The sequence below is a fragment of the Protopterus annectens genome, chromosome 1.part2 (genome assembly GCF_019279795.1).
Source record: "Protopterus annectens isolate FY-2018-M chromosome 1.part2, PAN1.0, whole genome shotgun sequence".
In the NCBI taxonomy this organism is placed as follows: Eukaryota; Metazoa; Chordata; order Ceratodontiformes; family Protopteridae; genus Protopterus; species Protopterus annectens.
The window spans coordinates 622344470-622361820 of record NC_056727.1 but is presented as its reverse complement, the minus strand read 5'-3'; the positions used below and the strand labels follow the sequence as shown (position 1 = coordinate 622361820).

Below are 17351 nucleotides of genomic sequence, written 5' to 3'. Positions count from 1 at the left end.
ATCCTGCACTGTACGACAGTCTCAGAGTGCAATAAGATTACATGACCAGTCAAAGGCCCTTTGCTGAGAAAAATGGTTGTAATGGGATTTTTTGTTTATGTTTTTCTTTTTCATGTGTCATTGCTCTAAGGCCTGGGTCAGCATTTCACTGTTTTCTCTCTTTAACAGAAAAATATATTTTCAAAACACATTTCATATGGACGATTTTTTAATATATACAGACTAACAATCACTAACTTAACATCATCAGCCAAGTAAAAGTATTTGATACAATTTGGCTACTAATACCATTTCAGTGCTCTAAGTTTGTGTTCCAACATCTGCACCTTACTACCTTAACATTTTTGTCACTGGCTAATGCAGGTCAGCTCAGTAAGATAAAACAAACTAGATTAATATGTCATCATATTAAGGTTAGCGAGGTTTTGTGTATACTTTATTTTTTTTGTGATTTATATAAGAAAATGTCAGACCATGCCATTAAACACTCTCATACAAGACAGATTTTTAAGCAAAAATAGAGAGAACAGTACATTCAAGGAGGACATATTTGGCAATTGTTTCTATTTAAGGAAATCAAAGGCATAAGGAGTGGAATAGTGGAAATTGGGATCAAATAAAACATTGTTGATTAAGACAGCAGTTCAGTTATTTTTTCCAGGACAAGTAGGCTGCTTAGCTTCATTAAAAGTTTTACTTTATTGTGTTTTAAAAACCTCCAGTTTCCATGGTCCACACATGTGATGTAGGCATCACTCCACAGCAAAAATGCCATTGTCTGCTTTATGCTCTATGTTCAACAGAAATATAATTTATGACAAATGAGCGAAGTAAGCAAAATGATTTTGTTTTGTCCTTCAGTGCAACACATTGTCTCATAAAAAGATAACACATTCTTATAGGTAGTAGGATATGACTAACAGACAATAATGATAGCATTCTGAGCCTGTCAAAATGTTTTTTTTTAATCACAGCTGCTTTGTGAATGATTTCTTCTGGAAATGATGATCAAAGAATTTCAAAAAAATTAAGTTGCAACTTGCCATGAGCAGAATATTAATTTAATATCAATGTGACAAATCCTGTGAGCAGTGCTTGTAAGTGCCCTTGCTTTTTCCAGTGTACCTCAGTAAATTACAATGGTTTGACCTGGATCACATTCAGTTTTGCTGAGCTATTTTTAGTGCCTTCATCAATGTCATGATTTTCATCATTGGTTATAATAAAAACAATGGATGAAGAGCTGAAAGTCACTTTCTTCTTAGGTCTTTCTTTGGCTTGTTGTGACATAATTGGCCGAACTGGCATATCTGTCGTCACCGTTGGCTTTGACTTAATGGAGTGCTGAATTCTTAGCATGCGTGAGCATAGAAGATGCACAAGGCATCTGCGGAACTGAAATGCACAGAAAAAAGACAGTGTAATTACTCACAATGAAATGATTCATACAAGCATACAAGTACTATGAGGGAATATAGCTCTTAACAAACATTGTTTCTAACATGCATCTTATGCTTGCTCAAGTTTTATCTGTCATGTACAGTATACCAGTACAGTTCAAAAATAAAATGAAAAATAAAACCCACATCTTATTAAAATCAAATTGTAAAGTGATACATATGAGAAAAGGTCATCTGAGTTCCATGTTCTGATTATACTTTGCTTACTGGTAATCTGTGATCTCTCTCTCATCAAAGTAGCATCTTCACATAAAAAGAGGAAAACTTTACAATACAAAAAAAAAAGAAGACAAAGAGGAAAAGTAGAAAACAGGATTAGTAATTGAGAAGTTAAAGAAATAGAAACTGGTGTTATGAAGTACCTGTGAAGTGAAGGATTCAGTATAGAAAATCTAACTCAGAAAGCACCACAGCAGGACAGAGCAATGCACATCCAGATTAAGGAGAAACCAGTGGAATGGGAAGCAATGGTCAGTTGCCACAATGGTCAGCTGGCAACTCTGACTCAGTCAATGTTGAGGAGTGACAGGCCAGAGAGTTTCCATGTGACAGAGCAATGGATAACACAGGATGAAATTGAAGAGAATGTGTGACAGGAAGATGCTATAGAACTTTCTACTGAGTGCCCGAAGGAAATGGAGTACAAAAAATGCGCTCTCAGTTTTGAAGAAAATGCGCTAAGAGAAGAGTTGCTTGATTTAATATTGACAGGGGTGGGAGGTTGGTGTAATGGTTAAGGTGCTTACCTTAGAAACACAAAGTGCAGGGTTTGATTCTCACATGGGGTAATTGGCTAGGCTTAAAATGGCCCCCAACGACAGTTAGCCTAGTACTAATCTATGAATCTATGAATCTATGAAATAGACAGGCATATTAAGATCAATGAAAGAAATAGACTACAGGAGGTCAATAAAACCCCAAAAAAGTCAGAAGTCTGATAAAACAAATGAATACAGTAATTAGGATTGTCCATACAGAACCGTGTGATATAACAGAAGTAAACAGGATGCATTACTGTGCAGCTAAATAAATAACAGCTAAACTTCTACCACAAGAACACAGGGTAGAAAGGGAAAGGAAGGGGAGAAATCAAATGCCATTATAGAAGTATTGAATAGAGAAAACTATAAAGCAATTAAGACAAGAAGTGTCACTGTTAGAGGACTATAGAAGAGGGAACAGATCAACAAAAATACTCAGAAATATAGACATGATAAAAACAATTTGCAGTATTATAACGGATCATAATTTATCATGCACTATCACAAATAATAAACTAAAAATATCAACAGAGGCATAAAAACTTAGAAGACATACTGATAAATATAAAGGAAAAGTACAAAATAAACAATTTATTGATGACCCAAAAAAGTTTTATAGAGAACTGGGAAACAAGGTAAAGGAATTGAAAGACCATTAAAAAAGAAGAAATAGATACATTTTGGAGAAGTATTTATGAAGATCCTGTGGAACATAACAAAGATGCTAAACGTATGGAAGAAGTAAAAGAAAGAATAAGAAGTTCAAAGGTTCAGGATTTGATTGAAACAAAGTTAAGAAAAGCCTCTAACTGGAAAACCCCAGGTCCAGATGCAGTACCTAACTTCTGGGAACACATCAACAAAATACTCAGAAAGACAGAAGTGATAAAAGCAATGTGCAGTATCAGAACGGCTCAGGATCTATCATGCATTATCGCAAACAATAAACTAAAAATATCAGTGCAGGCAGAAACACTTAGAATATATATAGCCTGCATTTTTGAAACATATTTTAATGTTTACTGCTAATTTCCATCAGGCATTGTATAACACTGTGTTCTGCCTTACTTAGCCACTTAGTTTCTGATTCTACCTGAAATGTTAATGCACTGTTTTATGCTAATGCACTGTTTTATGTAATTCCTCCTACACCCTTGTTGTATGGTCTACCTGGTACAGCATTATACAGTTTTGTATCCTTTCTGTTTCTTTGCTTTTGTACTCACCCACTCTTCTCTATATAGCATTAACTAGTACAACTATACCTTCCTAAACTGACCTAACATATCTACCCTATTCTCCTCCTAGACACTCCGCTTTTTACTTACTCTCTACCCACCTAATGTTACCTGACTACTAAACAGCCTCTTTCTCTCTCTACAGCTCGCTATTACCCTCACCCTCCAACCTCGGGTACTCCACAGAGTTTAATTAACCAACAAAGATGCATAACCTCCTAAGGTGATCATCCCGGGATTGTGTGGATCCAAAACAACCACAGCACTGGGTGTAGCCTGTTCTCCCTCAAACAGGAGTCAGCGTGTATGTTGAACTATCTACGGGTCTCCATCTAGTGTTATCTTGAGATTAAGTAAGAACTAACCACTTGCTAAATCTAGTTTGTTGTATTATAATACCAAAAGACCCACAGCATAACACACTAGCAGCCTACTGCCGTCCATAGACCCTCTTTACTCCACTCCACTCCCTGATTTTAAATATTTCTAGCTGCCTGTATTTAAAAGAACAGTGTACCCCTATATGATTTTTCACCACTAGGTGGCAGCATTTACACACTTTTACATACAGTACCCCATATACCAACATTCTTCAGTTGTATCCCTAGCCCTTGTAGTACTAGATATATCAATAATTGGCTTATACGAATCTCCCCCCCTAGACTAGTCTCTCTAGACTGCTGTGTATTACCCCACCCTTGGACCCCCACTTACCAAGCATATAGCTGTTGAACCTTACTATTCCAAAGGGTCAGCTCACTGATAGTTTCTCGTTCTCACTCCTCTCAGCTCTTCCCGCTCCGATCGCCCATTGGGCTCACTCCACTCCCCTACCCTGCCCCCAATTCCCACTCGCCCCCAGTGCTCACAACTTTATACTGCCAATAGTCACACCCCTAATTCTACAACCTATCACCTTCCCTCAATAGCCTTATCCACTCCCACTCTCACCACACCCCACCACATACATACATCTCCTCCAATACCCCCTAACAAATCATGCTAGGCATACTGCCACTACTACTACTAACTCTCACTTCTCTAGCCTACACCTACTAACTCTCACTACTCTAGCCTACACCACTTCCATACATGCTACCATACCATTAAACACTGCCTTCCACACAACTCATGCCTACACTCACATACATACACATACAAACATTACAATCTGCCCCACACTATTTAATAGTAGCCCATTATATTTTGTAACCAAACCACAAACCACATTATCTCCCCATAGAATAACAACACCTAGACATCATACAGACCTAGCTCACACCATCAAACTCAAACTATTCCTCAAAAGATGGCTACTAATCTCAGGAGACATACACCCAAACCCAGGACCAAGCTATGAAATTCTCTACCACAAACAGGAAACAAACCTAATTATTATTAACCTAAACTCAAGAAGTATATCCAACAAACTACAAGACTTACATGCATTCATAGCCCACTACTCACCAGATATACTAACCATAACTGAAACCTGGCTAAAACCCACCACCCAAGACAAAGAAATTCTCCCCCCTGGATATAACATTCTAAGGCAAGATAGAAATACCAAAAAGGGTGGTGGAGTTGCAATCTTATTTAAAAACACACTTAACCTTCAACCACTTAATACCCCACTTCCCATTTTTGGCAACTCTGAAACACTAGGCTCCACTATCTCCCTCAAAAACAAAAAGAAAATCAACATCCTGTGCAGTTATATTCCTCCAGGAAATAATTCACCTATAATAGAGGATATGTTGCAATGGGCTACAATCAACCTGCCCTACAAAACCATCCTACTAGGAGACCTAAACCTAGACTGGCTAGCCTGCAATGCCAACAATCCTACAAACCATATAAACTTGTTTGGTTTCTCACAACTGATCCAAGAACCCACCAGAGTTGACAAAAGATCTAATAAACCCTCCATTCTTGATTGGACTTTAGTTAACCTCCCCAAAGAAAATTATCAAGTGGGCTGCCTACCTGATATACTGAGTGACCACTGCTCCACTTTCCTCCTTCGTAGACAAGTAAAAATACCCAAACCCATACTATACAAAGAGACCAGAAATGAGCACAAGGTAAATCCACTAATCCTCAACTGCATGCTACAACAAAGTAACTGGCACCCACTACAAACCCTACCACTAGACCAGGCAGTCGAATATTTCAATAATACCTTTATGAAAGTGCTTAACACACTATCCCCCATCAGGAAACATAGAACTAAGATTAACTATGCCCCTTGGCTAAACAGAACAACAAAAGTTCTACTAAAAGTCAGAGATAATGCATGGAAGAACTGGAAGAAAAATAACACCATCCAAGATAAACAAAGATATCAACAACTTAGAAACCAGGCCAAAAAACAAATAAAAATGGACAAACAAAACTACTTCCTAGGGATCCAAATCAAGCATTCAAAAAACCCCAAAAAGTTCTGTCAAGCTTTAAATACCCTTCTAAAACCTGGCCAAACTACAACCCCAGCACCCAACACCAACAATGATAACGACACCATAGTCTCCCAGTTTAACCATCACTTCACAGACTCTATTCTATCCTTATCTACCCAGCTATCCAACAATAAAGCTATGCTCACTCCAACTTTAGATCACAACAATACACCCCCTTTTACCCTCTCACCCATACCCACCTCCACAGTAAAAAACCTACTCTCTAAACTAAAACCCACCACTCTCACAGCAGATGGCCTACCCACTACGTTTCTAAAGTTAGCTGCAGAGTCCCTAGCCTACCCCATCTCACTTCTTATAAACCACTCCATACAGGAATCCTACATCCCCCAACTATGGAAAGTGTCATATATAATACCTATACACAAAGGAGGTAACTCCTGTGAACTATCTAACTATCGTCCCATTGCTATCCTATCCCCCCTTTCCAAGCTCCTGGAGAGATGCATTCACACCCAGGTGATGCACTTCTTAACCACACATAATCTGCTCTCCCTCACACAGCATTGATTCCGCCCAAACCACAGTACAACTAGTGCTCTTCCCTCCTTTACTAACCAGGTTAACCAACTTAGAAACAACAACAACTTTGTATCAGCCATTTTCGTAGATCTATCTAAGGCATTTGACATGGTCTCACATAACCTACTTATAGACACTCTAACCACCATCTCCTTCGCACCCTCTGCTACTTCCTGGTTCAAAAACTATCTCTCTAATAGAAAACAGTCAGTAAAATGGCAAGGCATTCTATCACCACTACTACCAACTACTGTAGGCATTCCTCAAGGGTCAATACTAGGTCCTTTACTATTTACCATTTTCACCAACAATCTACATACCTCCAACCTACATGCATCACTTATACAGTATGCAGATGACTCAACTCTAATCTGCTCAGACCCAACCATAACCACACTTCAGAAATTTACCCAAGAATCCTTCTGCTCCGTAGAAAAATGGATTACTGATATCCACCTTATTCTAAACCCCAAAAAGACCAAACTACTTCTATTCACCCCCAACAAATACAAAACCACAACTCTTCCCTTCACCATCACCTCCAACAATGGCACAGTAATCTCTCCCTCCCCACATACCAAACTACTCAGTGTTGAAATAGATCAGGATCTTAACTTCAATGTCCACATCTCTCAAACCATTAAAAAAGTTCATAAAAAATTAGGAACTCTATACAAACACAAACAGTTCCTATAAGACCAGACTCGTATCACCCTAGCCCAAACCCACCTCTTGTCTACCCTACTGTATGCATCACCAATCCTAATTCACATCAGGAAAACAGACCTTGACAAACTAGAATCATGCTACAATAAGATTGCAAAATTTGCCAATAACTCCCCTTTTAGAAGTCATCACTGTCTTGCCTTAGAACACCTACAATGGTTAGAGCTCCCTCAACTAATTAGGTACCACCAGCTAGTACTCACCTTCAACATATTAAAGCATCCCCACAAAATGCCAGCCCTAAATCAAATACTAAACCAGTACTCAGCAAACCATCCTCTATGCTCATCTAACAAGACCTTGCTCTGCATATCCAAAGCCAACAGCACTGCAGGGAAAGCCCTCTTTTCTCATACCATTGCCAAGGAATGGAACAAGCTCCCCCAAAATATATCCTCAGCCACTTCTATCTCACTGTTTAAAAATTCCCGCAAGCCACATCTCCTGCAGTCATGGCTCTGTCCTTGCATTACATAAATGCTTTCCTAAAGCCACACCTCTTGAAGGCGTGGCTCTGTCCTTGCATTACATAAATGCTTTCCTAAAGCCACACCTCCTGAAGGCGTGGCTCTGTCCTTGCATTACATAAATGCTTTCCTAATCTCCTTCATTTCCTCTTTCTCCTCTCTATCACTACTCACTATGCCTAACACTTGGTACTTCACAAAATCCTAAACCAGGACTACTTTCAGCTACGTTTTCCTACTATATTGCCGTATGTGATATCACTTTGATTCCACCAGGCAATGAGTATATCTACTCTTCTCTTTTTTCTCCCTAAAAAACAACATCCAAGGTCCACTCTTGTCAAATGTAAGCCCACCTTGAAAGAACTTTGTAGGAATTATCTTCTTGATTGTTAATAACTCTGTATGAAACTAATTTTCTTTTCCTTCACAAAAACCAATATCCAGAGTTCTCTGTCTGTAATTTAAACCTGTCTGGATAGATCCATTGTATGTAAATTTGTATTATTTAAATTTTTTCTGACTGTTTATGTAATACTGTATAAAACTGTTGTTGTGGAGCTTTTCTCCCCGGGCCTCCGCTGTAAATGGACCTAGCTCCAGTCGGACTTTCCCGGTAAACAAATGTAAAATAAAATAAATAAATAAATAAAATAAAATATAAAGGAAAAGTACAAAATGGGCAATTTACTGATGACTCAAAACATTTTTATAGAGAAGTGGGAAACAAGGCAAAAGGAACTGAAACACCATCAAGAAAAGAAGAAATAGATATATTTTAGAGAAATATCTGTGAAGATCCTGTGGGACATAACAAAGATGCTAAATGGATAGAAGAAGTAAAAGAGAGAATAATGAAGTTCAAATGTACAGGATATGAAATGGGATGAAGTAACGGCCAGAGAGATTGAAACAAAGTTAAGAAACGCTCCTAACTGGAAAACCCCAGACTCAGATGCAGTATCAATGATGAAGTAATGGCCACAGAGATTGAAACAAAGTTAAGAAACGCTCCTAACTAGAAAACCCTAGACTCAGATGCAGTACATAAGTGCTGGCTAAAAGTATTAACATCTTTACATGAAGATTTAGCCATGAGTAAGAACTATTTGTATGTGCACCCTGGCCAGACACCAGACTGGTTAACAATAGAAAAAAATACTTCAACTTAAAAGCGAAATCTGCCAGCTATCCTAAAAACTATAGACAAGTAACTTGCCTTCTGATGACGTGTAAACTATACATTGGAATTGATGCTGACAGAGTTTATAGTCATTTAGAAGAAAACTCAATCATGGCAATAGAACAAAAGGGTAATAAAAGAAAGTCATATGGAGCAAAGGATCATTTGCTGTTAAAGTCATAATGGAGAACTGTAAAAAGGGGAAGAATCTAAGTATGGCATGAATTGACTACAAAAAAGCATTTAACAGTGCCCCACATTAATGTACAAAAGAGTGCTTAAAAATGTATAAGATACACCTACACTGATAAACTACATCACAGCAATCATGAAACAGTGGCAAACCACTTTGCAGTTAAACCATGATAAAAGACAAATTATTATTCCATGGATAAAAATCCAAGGGGGTATTCCAGGATGACTCTCTGTCACCATTGCTCTTTTCCCTTGCCCTTAACCCATTAAGCTGTCTGCTTAACAGATTAGGTCATGGCTATAATTTGACTCCCAGAAAACAACAATGTGTAAAGACTTCTCATCTTCTCTTTGTCAATGATTTAAAACTGTATCGCTCATCAGATGAGGACTGAAAGTAAAACTGCAAGTTGTCAAAACTTTTTCAGAGGATATAAGAACGTCATTTGGTCTTGATAAATATGCAAAAGCAACCTTTAAAGCAGGAAAGCTGCAGCACCAAGAAAACATCAGTTTGGGACAGGAATGTGATATAAAAGAACTTGAGCAAGAGGGTGTGTATAAATATTTGGGAACTGATGAAGGGTCAACAATAAAACATGAATAAATGTGAATAAATATTAGTAAGGAATATTTTAGAAGACTTAAATTAATCCTGAAAACAGCGCTGACATCTAGGAACAAAATTCAAGCTAATAAACCAATTTGCTCTTCCTGCCCTAACTTACAGTTTTGGAGTGACTGATTGGCCCCAAAAGGTGTTGGATAAATTAGACAGGAAGCAAGAAGGATGCTTCATACTCAAACAATTTATAAAAATCAGTGCATACCAAGATTATATATTCCCCTTTCCGAAGGAGGTATGGGCTCCTTGAAATTAATTACATGTATAGATCTGTAATGGTGGGACTGCATACATATCTGCTAACCTCACAAGACCCAAACAAAGTGAAATGTTTGAAACATGAGAAGAATAAATCTAAGATGACTTTCCTTCTTAGTCTAGCAGAAGCATATCAGCATCAAGCAGGAATGGAAATCAAACCAGAAGCAGATAAAAATCAGGCAGCAACTGAATTTTCCAAAAACAAAAGAAATAATATGTAAGGTGAAGTATCAGATGAGAATGCAAGAAATGTGGCAAATGCATAAATATAGTTGCAAGTATAGAAAATTCCTGGAACAACCTCATGTTGTACAGGATCGAACACAGGAATGGTTAAGGATATACTGGAATTGAAGCTTGGAGCTTTTCTTCCCAGGCCTCCAATGAAAATGGACTTGTAATCCAGTTGGACTCTCCTGGTCAACAAATGTAAAATAAATAAATAAATAAATAAATAAATAAATAAATAAATAAATAAATAAATAAATAAATAAGGAGAGGTGAATTTAAACCAAAAGATGAAAGGTTAATATTGGTGGCCCCCAAGATAGTGGGCTACATGCATGTTGGTTTATAAAGTCCAGTGAACATGTGGGAGAAACAGACAAATGTAGGTTTTGCAAAACAGAATTGGAAACAGTTGCACACCTTGTTGCTGCTGATATACCAATGGCAGAAGGACTGTATACTGAAAGGCATAATAATGTGGCAAGACTGTTGCACTGGAGATTGCGCAAACATTATAATATTGAAGTAGCTGAAAAACACTGATACATAAGCCACAAAGCATCACAGAAAATGATGAAGCCTACATCACATGGGATCATCTATTACCAACAGCTCAAAAGATAGATGCAAGAAAACCAGATCTATTGGTCCATGAAAAGAAGAATAAAGTAGCATTGATCATTGAAATCACTACACCCAGTGACTACAGTGTCTTAAGCAGCATTGATCATTGAAATCACTACACCCAGTGACTACAGTGTCTTTGAGACACAAAGTCGTAAAATATCAGGATTTGCAGGCAGAAATGAGGGCAATGTGGAAGAAAGATACCCAGACAGTTCCAATAGTAGTAGGAGTAATGGGGTCTTCTAAAAAAGAAAATAATCTACAGTCATATTTTAATATGTTACCACTACATGTAACTCCACACGAATTGCAGAAGGAGTCATCCACTAGGCACATTGCGGGTGCTGCAAGGAGCACTTCTGGCTGACCTCAAAGATTGAAACAATTACTAATTTCACTAACTTTAATTATACTTTGGCTTAGGAATGGGGTCCAGTCCTGTCAAGCTATTAGAAACTCAAAAGATTTGGAAAAATTAAAAAGGGGGAGCTCAATATATATCTTTTACTGCATCCTACATTATACAGCTGTTTGAAACAATTCCTGGGATTCATAAAGGTCACCCCTAAGTGTACACTTTCTATATTCAAGAACATCCCTACCACATTGCTTGTGCTGTCTATTCACTTAGAAAGGCTACTATAAGTGCAGACTTAGTGGTAACCATTATGAAATCCAGCTAATTTGACTTAATCAGATGCACCACATTTTTATTTTGTCCGAAATACATTTTACGCTTATTAAGTGATAAATATCTGTAGCAGATCTGTGATTCTTGCGCTACAAAGAATAAACATTAAGTAATGACTTGCCATAATGCCCTAAATGCTGTATTTTACACCCCCCCCCCATTGTTTAGTAGTTCATTCTCTTCAGTTGCTTTGCTGAGCATCTGCAATACTTACTCAAAGAGATCATATTGTTTAAATGTGACATCACCGAAAGTGTAAAGTTAAAAGGTGGTTGGACGAGTGGCATACAAACACCTATCCATAGCTCCCAACCTTCCATCTCCAAAATGAGGAACACTCGCTTTCATAATGTGGAATAAATGGGCAAAATGTGGAACACATACTAATGGCTTACTAACAACTTCAACTAGGAAGGTCATAGGATGGTTAAAATGTGTTGATTTTACTTATAAAGAAGATCCTTTAATGAATTAATATGATTTATTTCTATTTACCATGGATTTCACTTAAAATATTCCTAGCACTGAATGTATGACAGACTGTTTCAATGTGGAACTTCAATGAACATGAACTTTTTAAGACCCCAAATGAGGTACGTTCCTTGTAATGAGGTACACTTGAGAGGTATGCATCTATCAAGCTTTTCTGCTTGATTATGCAACAGTTGTACACAATGTTTTTATTTGTATCAGATTTAGCATACTTCAAAACAGCATTTGTCTTATATGTACAATTATTAAAATTACCCTTCCTTGAGTCTGGTTTATAATCAAGGTATCAGCACCTGTTTCTGAATAGCAACATTTACTTCCAAGCATTTTCAAAATATGTTTTTAAAAATAGCATCAGCACTTTTGCTGACTATTTAGAAAGCAAAATAAAGTTTGAAGTATTACTTTTATCAACATATAATTTAATATCACCTAGATGAGTTATTTATGACAAATCTGTACAGAATACCATGGCATTCAGTGCTCTAGTTTCATTACAAGCTGGTAAGATATGGTAGTATATCAGGTATGGTTTAATAGGGCTTCAATCATCTGAAGAAACATCCACCTATTAAATTCTATGAGCAACAACAAAGCCAAACAGTAGGACAGCATAGTAATGGAGATGTATGAGGGGGAAGCACAGTTCTCACTTGTAGAAAATCTTTGGTTACAATGCCTGATTGAAATGTTCTTCTCTGCAAAATGTAGTCATGTCACAGCTGATTAAGTAGGGGATGCAAGGGGCAATTGGGGGTGGGATGGGTTTGTACCCCACAAACACTATGACAGGTTTATGTGAATGTTATTTTGCAGTACTTGTTTTTCAGAAACGCCATTCACATAGCTATCCTCCCATCTATTCCCTATGTGACATATATAACAGTTCATAAATTATTCGAGTACATATAGCATAATAACAAATTGTTCTTTGTACTCTAAGCCTTTATAGGTTCATAGATTCATAGGTAGGCACTAGGCTATTGGCCCAAGGGCCTACATAAGCCTAGCCAGCAAGTTTCCCTGGCTTACGCCACCCAAGAAAGTTATTTTCCTGTCATAGTGTACATCAGAAGAGAACAGAATGTGGGTTTGTAGATGAGTTTTAATAGTTTGTTGTCCATTTTGTCCATGATAAAAAAACAACTACTAGCTTCTGCTGTGTGATAACTACTGCAAATGTGTACAACTTACTCACAATTACAGAGACAGGCTGATTGGCTCATCGGCAGTTAGAAAGAGAATAACTGTATAGGCCTTTGAATATGTGATATTTTAGTTTACAAGCTGATATTACAATATATAGAACATATCACCTTTCCCCTTACATTGCCTAATTAATATCAAGTGTCATTGATTGCCAAGCTAGCATGTTGCGTTGCCGGTGTCTGTTAAAACAAGACTGGACAGTTTATATAGACTGCATGGGTATATAAGACAGTTAAGGACAATTTGACATCTTGGTATATACTTGGCAGATAAACTAAAATAACCTATAACTGGGGAAAAAGATTCTCAGTAATGTTTTGCTTAATTTTTCATAATGCTTCCCTGAATCCTGGTATAGACTGTATCTCTTAGCCATTGAGAAGGATATCTATAAACCCCCATTAGTTTTGTTTGGGAATTCATAGTGAATTTCATATTAAGATGAGAAACCTACTTCCCCAGTTTCAGATATCCAGTACTAGTGTGTGTGTGTGTGTGTGTGTGTGTTTGTCTGGAGGGGCTAAGATTATTGCAGATTTACTGCCAAACAAGGGTTTTATTCTGCATCCTCACCCAGATTTTATGTACCAGTGACAAGAAAAGCCCATTGTTCAAGTTACCAGTTAATGCCAACTTATTTATTGTATTTGCCTAGCATCTCTCTACATTACCACATTTGTTCACTTCAATGACAGTACAACTATAAATCATAAGCCCCTTGAGAGATATGCAGGGGACCTAGGCAATAATTTCTCTTTTTTTTTGCAGAATGTTATTCATAACATTGACTCTTTCTCTCAAGCCTTGGTAATGAACACAACAGTAGCTTCCATTTCTGCAAACCCCTTACATAACTTTTTAGCTGTAGATTTGCTAACAGTGGTAGAAACAGTTCACCACACCAAATTCAGAATGGCCAATGGCTCCAAAGCTTGAGCAGTAACCCTTAGGTGGTTATATTACTAAACAATTACAAATAAAAATACATTTCATATGAATCAAAAGGAAGCATTATTGAGCCATTAAACTGAAAGATAAGTGCTTTATCTATTAAATTATTGTCATAAACTGTAGACTTCAGATCAATCCCATTGTCAGAGCAACAATACTCCTTAACTTTGTATTACAATATTCAATACTCCTTAACTTTGTATTACATTTTGCAGCCTTATACCTCTGACTGCCCTATTTTTCTACAGTTCTGCAGAATCTATTTTAAGATTCTTTTATATAACTACTGATAGCTCAGATTTTATTATGTTTCATAACTTTACATCATGTAGGGGAAAAACGTTGGAAAAATACAAACAAAATTGTCTTTGTACAATCTCTTAATTTCAATCCATTATTCTTATAAATTGAATCCTGCCCCATATAAAACCTTTCTGTGTAAGTTTGTAAATGTTGGAATGTTATCAACGTGTTCCTCTAATAAAAATCATGACATGCAAACATTGTCGTTTTCTACAATGCTCTCTATCTATAGTTCTTTTGTATAATATAAATGAAAACATATGTGCTATAATGTAATGTAATTTGGGTACTCCTTTCAAACACACAGTAAAGTAGAGTGCATAGGTTCCTATGTCTGTAATGAGCAATTATTTGTGTGGCCTTTCAGACATATATATATATATATATATATATATATATATATATATATATATATATATATATATACTGGAAAGATTAATATACTTTGGAATTTGCTGTCCTCCATTTTACTCAGCAATGCAGATGTCAGAGTACCTATTACAATAGTTTCAATGGTCCAGGTTAAAATCCCACTTACTTCTTCTTCTTCTTCGTAGGCTGTCTTCATATGTGGTCCATAGTGTACATGCTGCACTCCTACTTGTTTATAACGTACTACTATTTTTATATATGACTGGGTTATGAACTGGGCAACATTAATGTAAAATGGTACATTACAGGACTTGGGTTCAAATTCCCAACCTGAGACATACATTCATTGTTAGTCGTGTTTGTTAGGGTATTGCAAATTATTTGCCAGAAATCAGTATCGCTCTCTCTGTATTATTTTTTTTTAATTTAAAGTATATACTAGATTAGAAAAAGACATATCCCCTTTTGTTCTTGCATACCGCACTGCAAATTAAATTTCTAGCTCACAGTTTAGCATTGTATGGTTTAGTGCCTGTTTTTAGCAGTAAAAGAAAATTACCTTCCTGCTCATGAAAATGTAGATAATTGGATTGTAGGTTGTACTTGATTTGGCAAAGAAAGAAGGAATGATGGCTACTGTTGGACTGATGATGTTGCTATGGCCATGAGCCATCAGGAGGGATACTACTGCATAGGGCATCCAGCAGACCAGGAAAGTAAATATCATTAGGAAACACATTTTAGCAACCTTTTTTTCATATCGTAAGATTTTTGCAATTTGAGCAGTTTGGAGTTCTTGAACACATCTCAACTGAAAAAGAAAAAAAAAGGAAAGGAAAGACATATATTAGTTACATTTAAAGGTGACCTTATCAGTGCAACAGTCAAATAGTGGGTACAGAAGATTACATTTTGAGTCATGCATGTCTGAAAATAGAATCTGTCTGAAGCACTAAAGAAATTCAAATATATTTTTGCATAATAAGAAACCATTTGGGAACATGCATACAGAAAGACTGGTCTTGAAGTTACAAAACAAGATAGTACTGAGACTTTTAAGTTACCTTCTTACATTCCCTGATTATAATTTTCATAAATGATCTTGCATCATTCCATCTGTTTGGAATATAGCGTATTTTTTCTTCTAATTCTTACATTAACTTTAAATATGCCTTCTAACCCTTCACTGATCTTAGCTCAGAAAAATGAATTGCAATTAATGTGGACTAACCGTAACTCAAAAAAAAGGCAGGAAAGTTACTTACAAGAACCTACATCAGGGAGCAATCTATCTCCGAACCATTTTCGTTGTTCTTTGACTCAGCATTGAGCAAGTGTAAATTATTTATAAAGACACACTTGCCAAATGACTGAAAAGTACTAATGTATTATTTTGGTCACTACACTGACATTTGTCTTCCACAGAAATAACATGACTTGAAAGCTTCAGAATGGCCCTTTCACTCACCCTACATTCTACCTAATTGTTCTTCCTTTACTCTATCCTTGGTAGATTTAATGCTTTATCATTCATGGTGATGCTCCTATGTAGCATTCTGAGTAAAGAAATTTGGTACTAAATTGCTGATATGTAATGGAATTCATTAACGCAACTCTACACAACACGTGTGTACTCTAGACTCTCAAGAAAAGCTAATTTACCTGAAGATATAAGTCATTACCAAATGCTCCTGGGCCTTAATCATCATACAGATGTTACATTACTTTTCATTTTTACAGTCCCTGTAGCATCAGCAAGACTTAACAACTTGATTTACTCAGTGCCCTTAATTGTACAGCTTAGCAAACTATAAGTGATCACTCAGTAATTTACAAAAATGATCAAATCTAAACTAAAATACTTCAATGAACACATATTTAAACTGCACTTCACTGAATGATAATAGATAAATAGATAGATAGATAGATAGATAGATAGATAGATAGATAGATAGATAGATAGATAGATATGAATCATGATGCAGCCATATGTAGTAATAGTACCATTAGTGAACTTTTGTCAGTAATAAACTGTCATATCAGATGATTAGTACTTTTCAACCTAATTACCTCAACGCCCCGATCAAACCACCTTTACTCATACAGTCTCAGCTGCATTTCCCATTTTTCAGTTTCTTGGTACATTTTACAGCTCCAAACATACCTCTCAGCTGTCCAGATTTGTACTTCATATTTTTGGTCTGTTTCTAATAAAACTGTAGCTTTCTGGCAAACCATTGACAAATCCTTGAGGACTGAAGTCAGAAAATAATGACAGACATCTGAGTTTCAAACTTGATACCCCTCAGAAAAATGCATGCTAATGCAAAAAAACTGTTGTTCTATCAACTTTCTAAGTTTGTATGAGAAATTAAAAAACATTATCCTATTTTGGGCTTTAATCCTTCATTATTTATGGCTGTATCCAGGTTTCTTGCTCTAAGGGGTTGACAGATATAGTTACAAATAAAACAACATTTGTTGTTGTGGAGTATGCTTTAACCAATTTTAACCTATCATCATACCTCTCAACCTAGAAACATCAAAAATCTGGACAAGG

At 36.5% G+C, this 17351-nt stretch overlaps 1 protein-coding gene across 1 annotated transcript in view; it reads right to left on the bottom strand.

The window, feature by feature from the left end:
• Positions 1–411: 411 nt before the first annotated feature.
• The window catches only part of OPN3 (opsin 3), a 730438-nt gene continuing 713498 nt past the window's right edge, over positions 412–17351 (bottom strand). Inside the window, exons 3-4 of the mRNA XM_044058020.1 lie at positions 15351–15602; positions 412–1395 (exon numbers count right to left, since the gene is read on the bottom strand). Coding sequence (XP_043913955.1) covers positions 1135–1395; positions 15351–15602 — 513 coding nt within the window. The 3' untranslated portion in view covers positions 412–1134. The remainder of the gene's footprint in view (positions 1396–15350; positions 15603–17351) is intronic.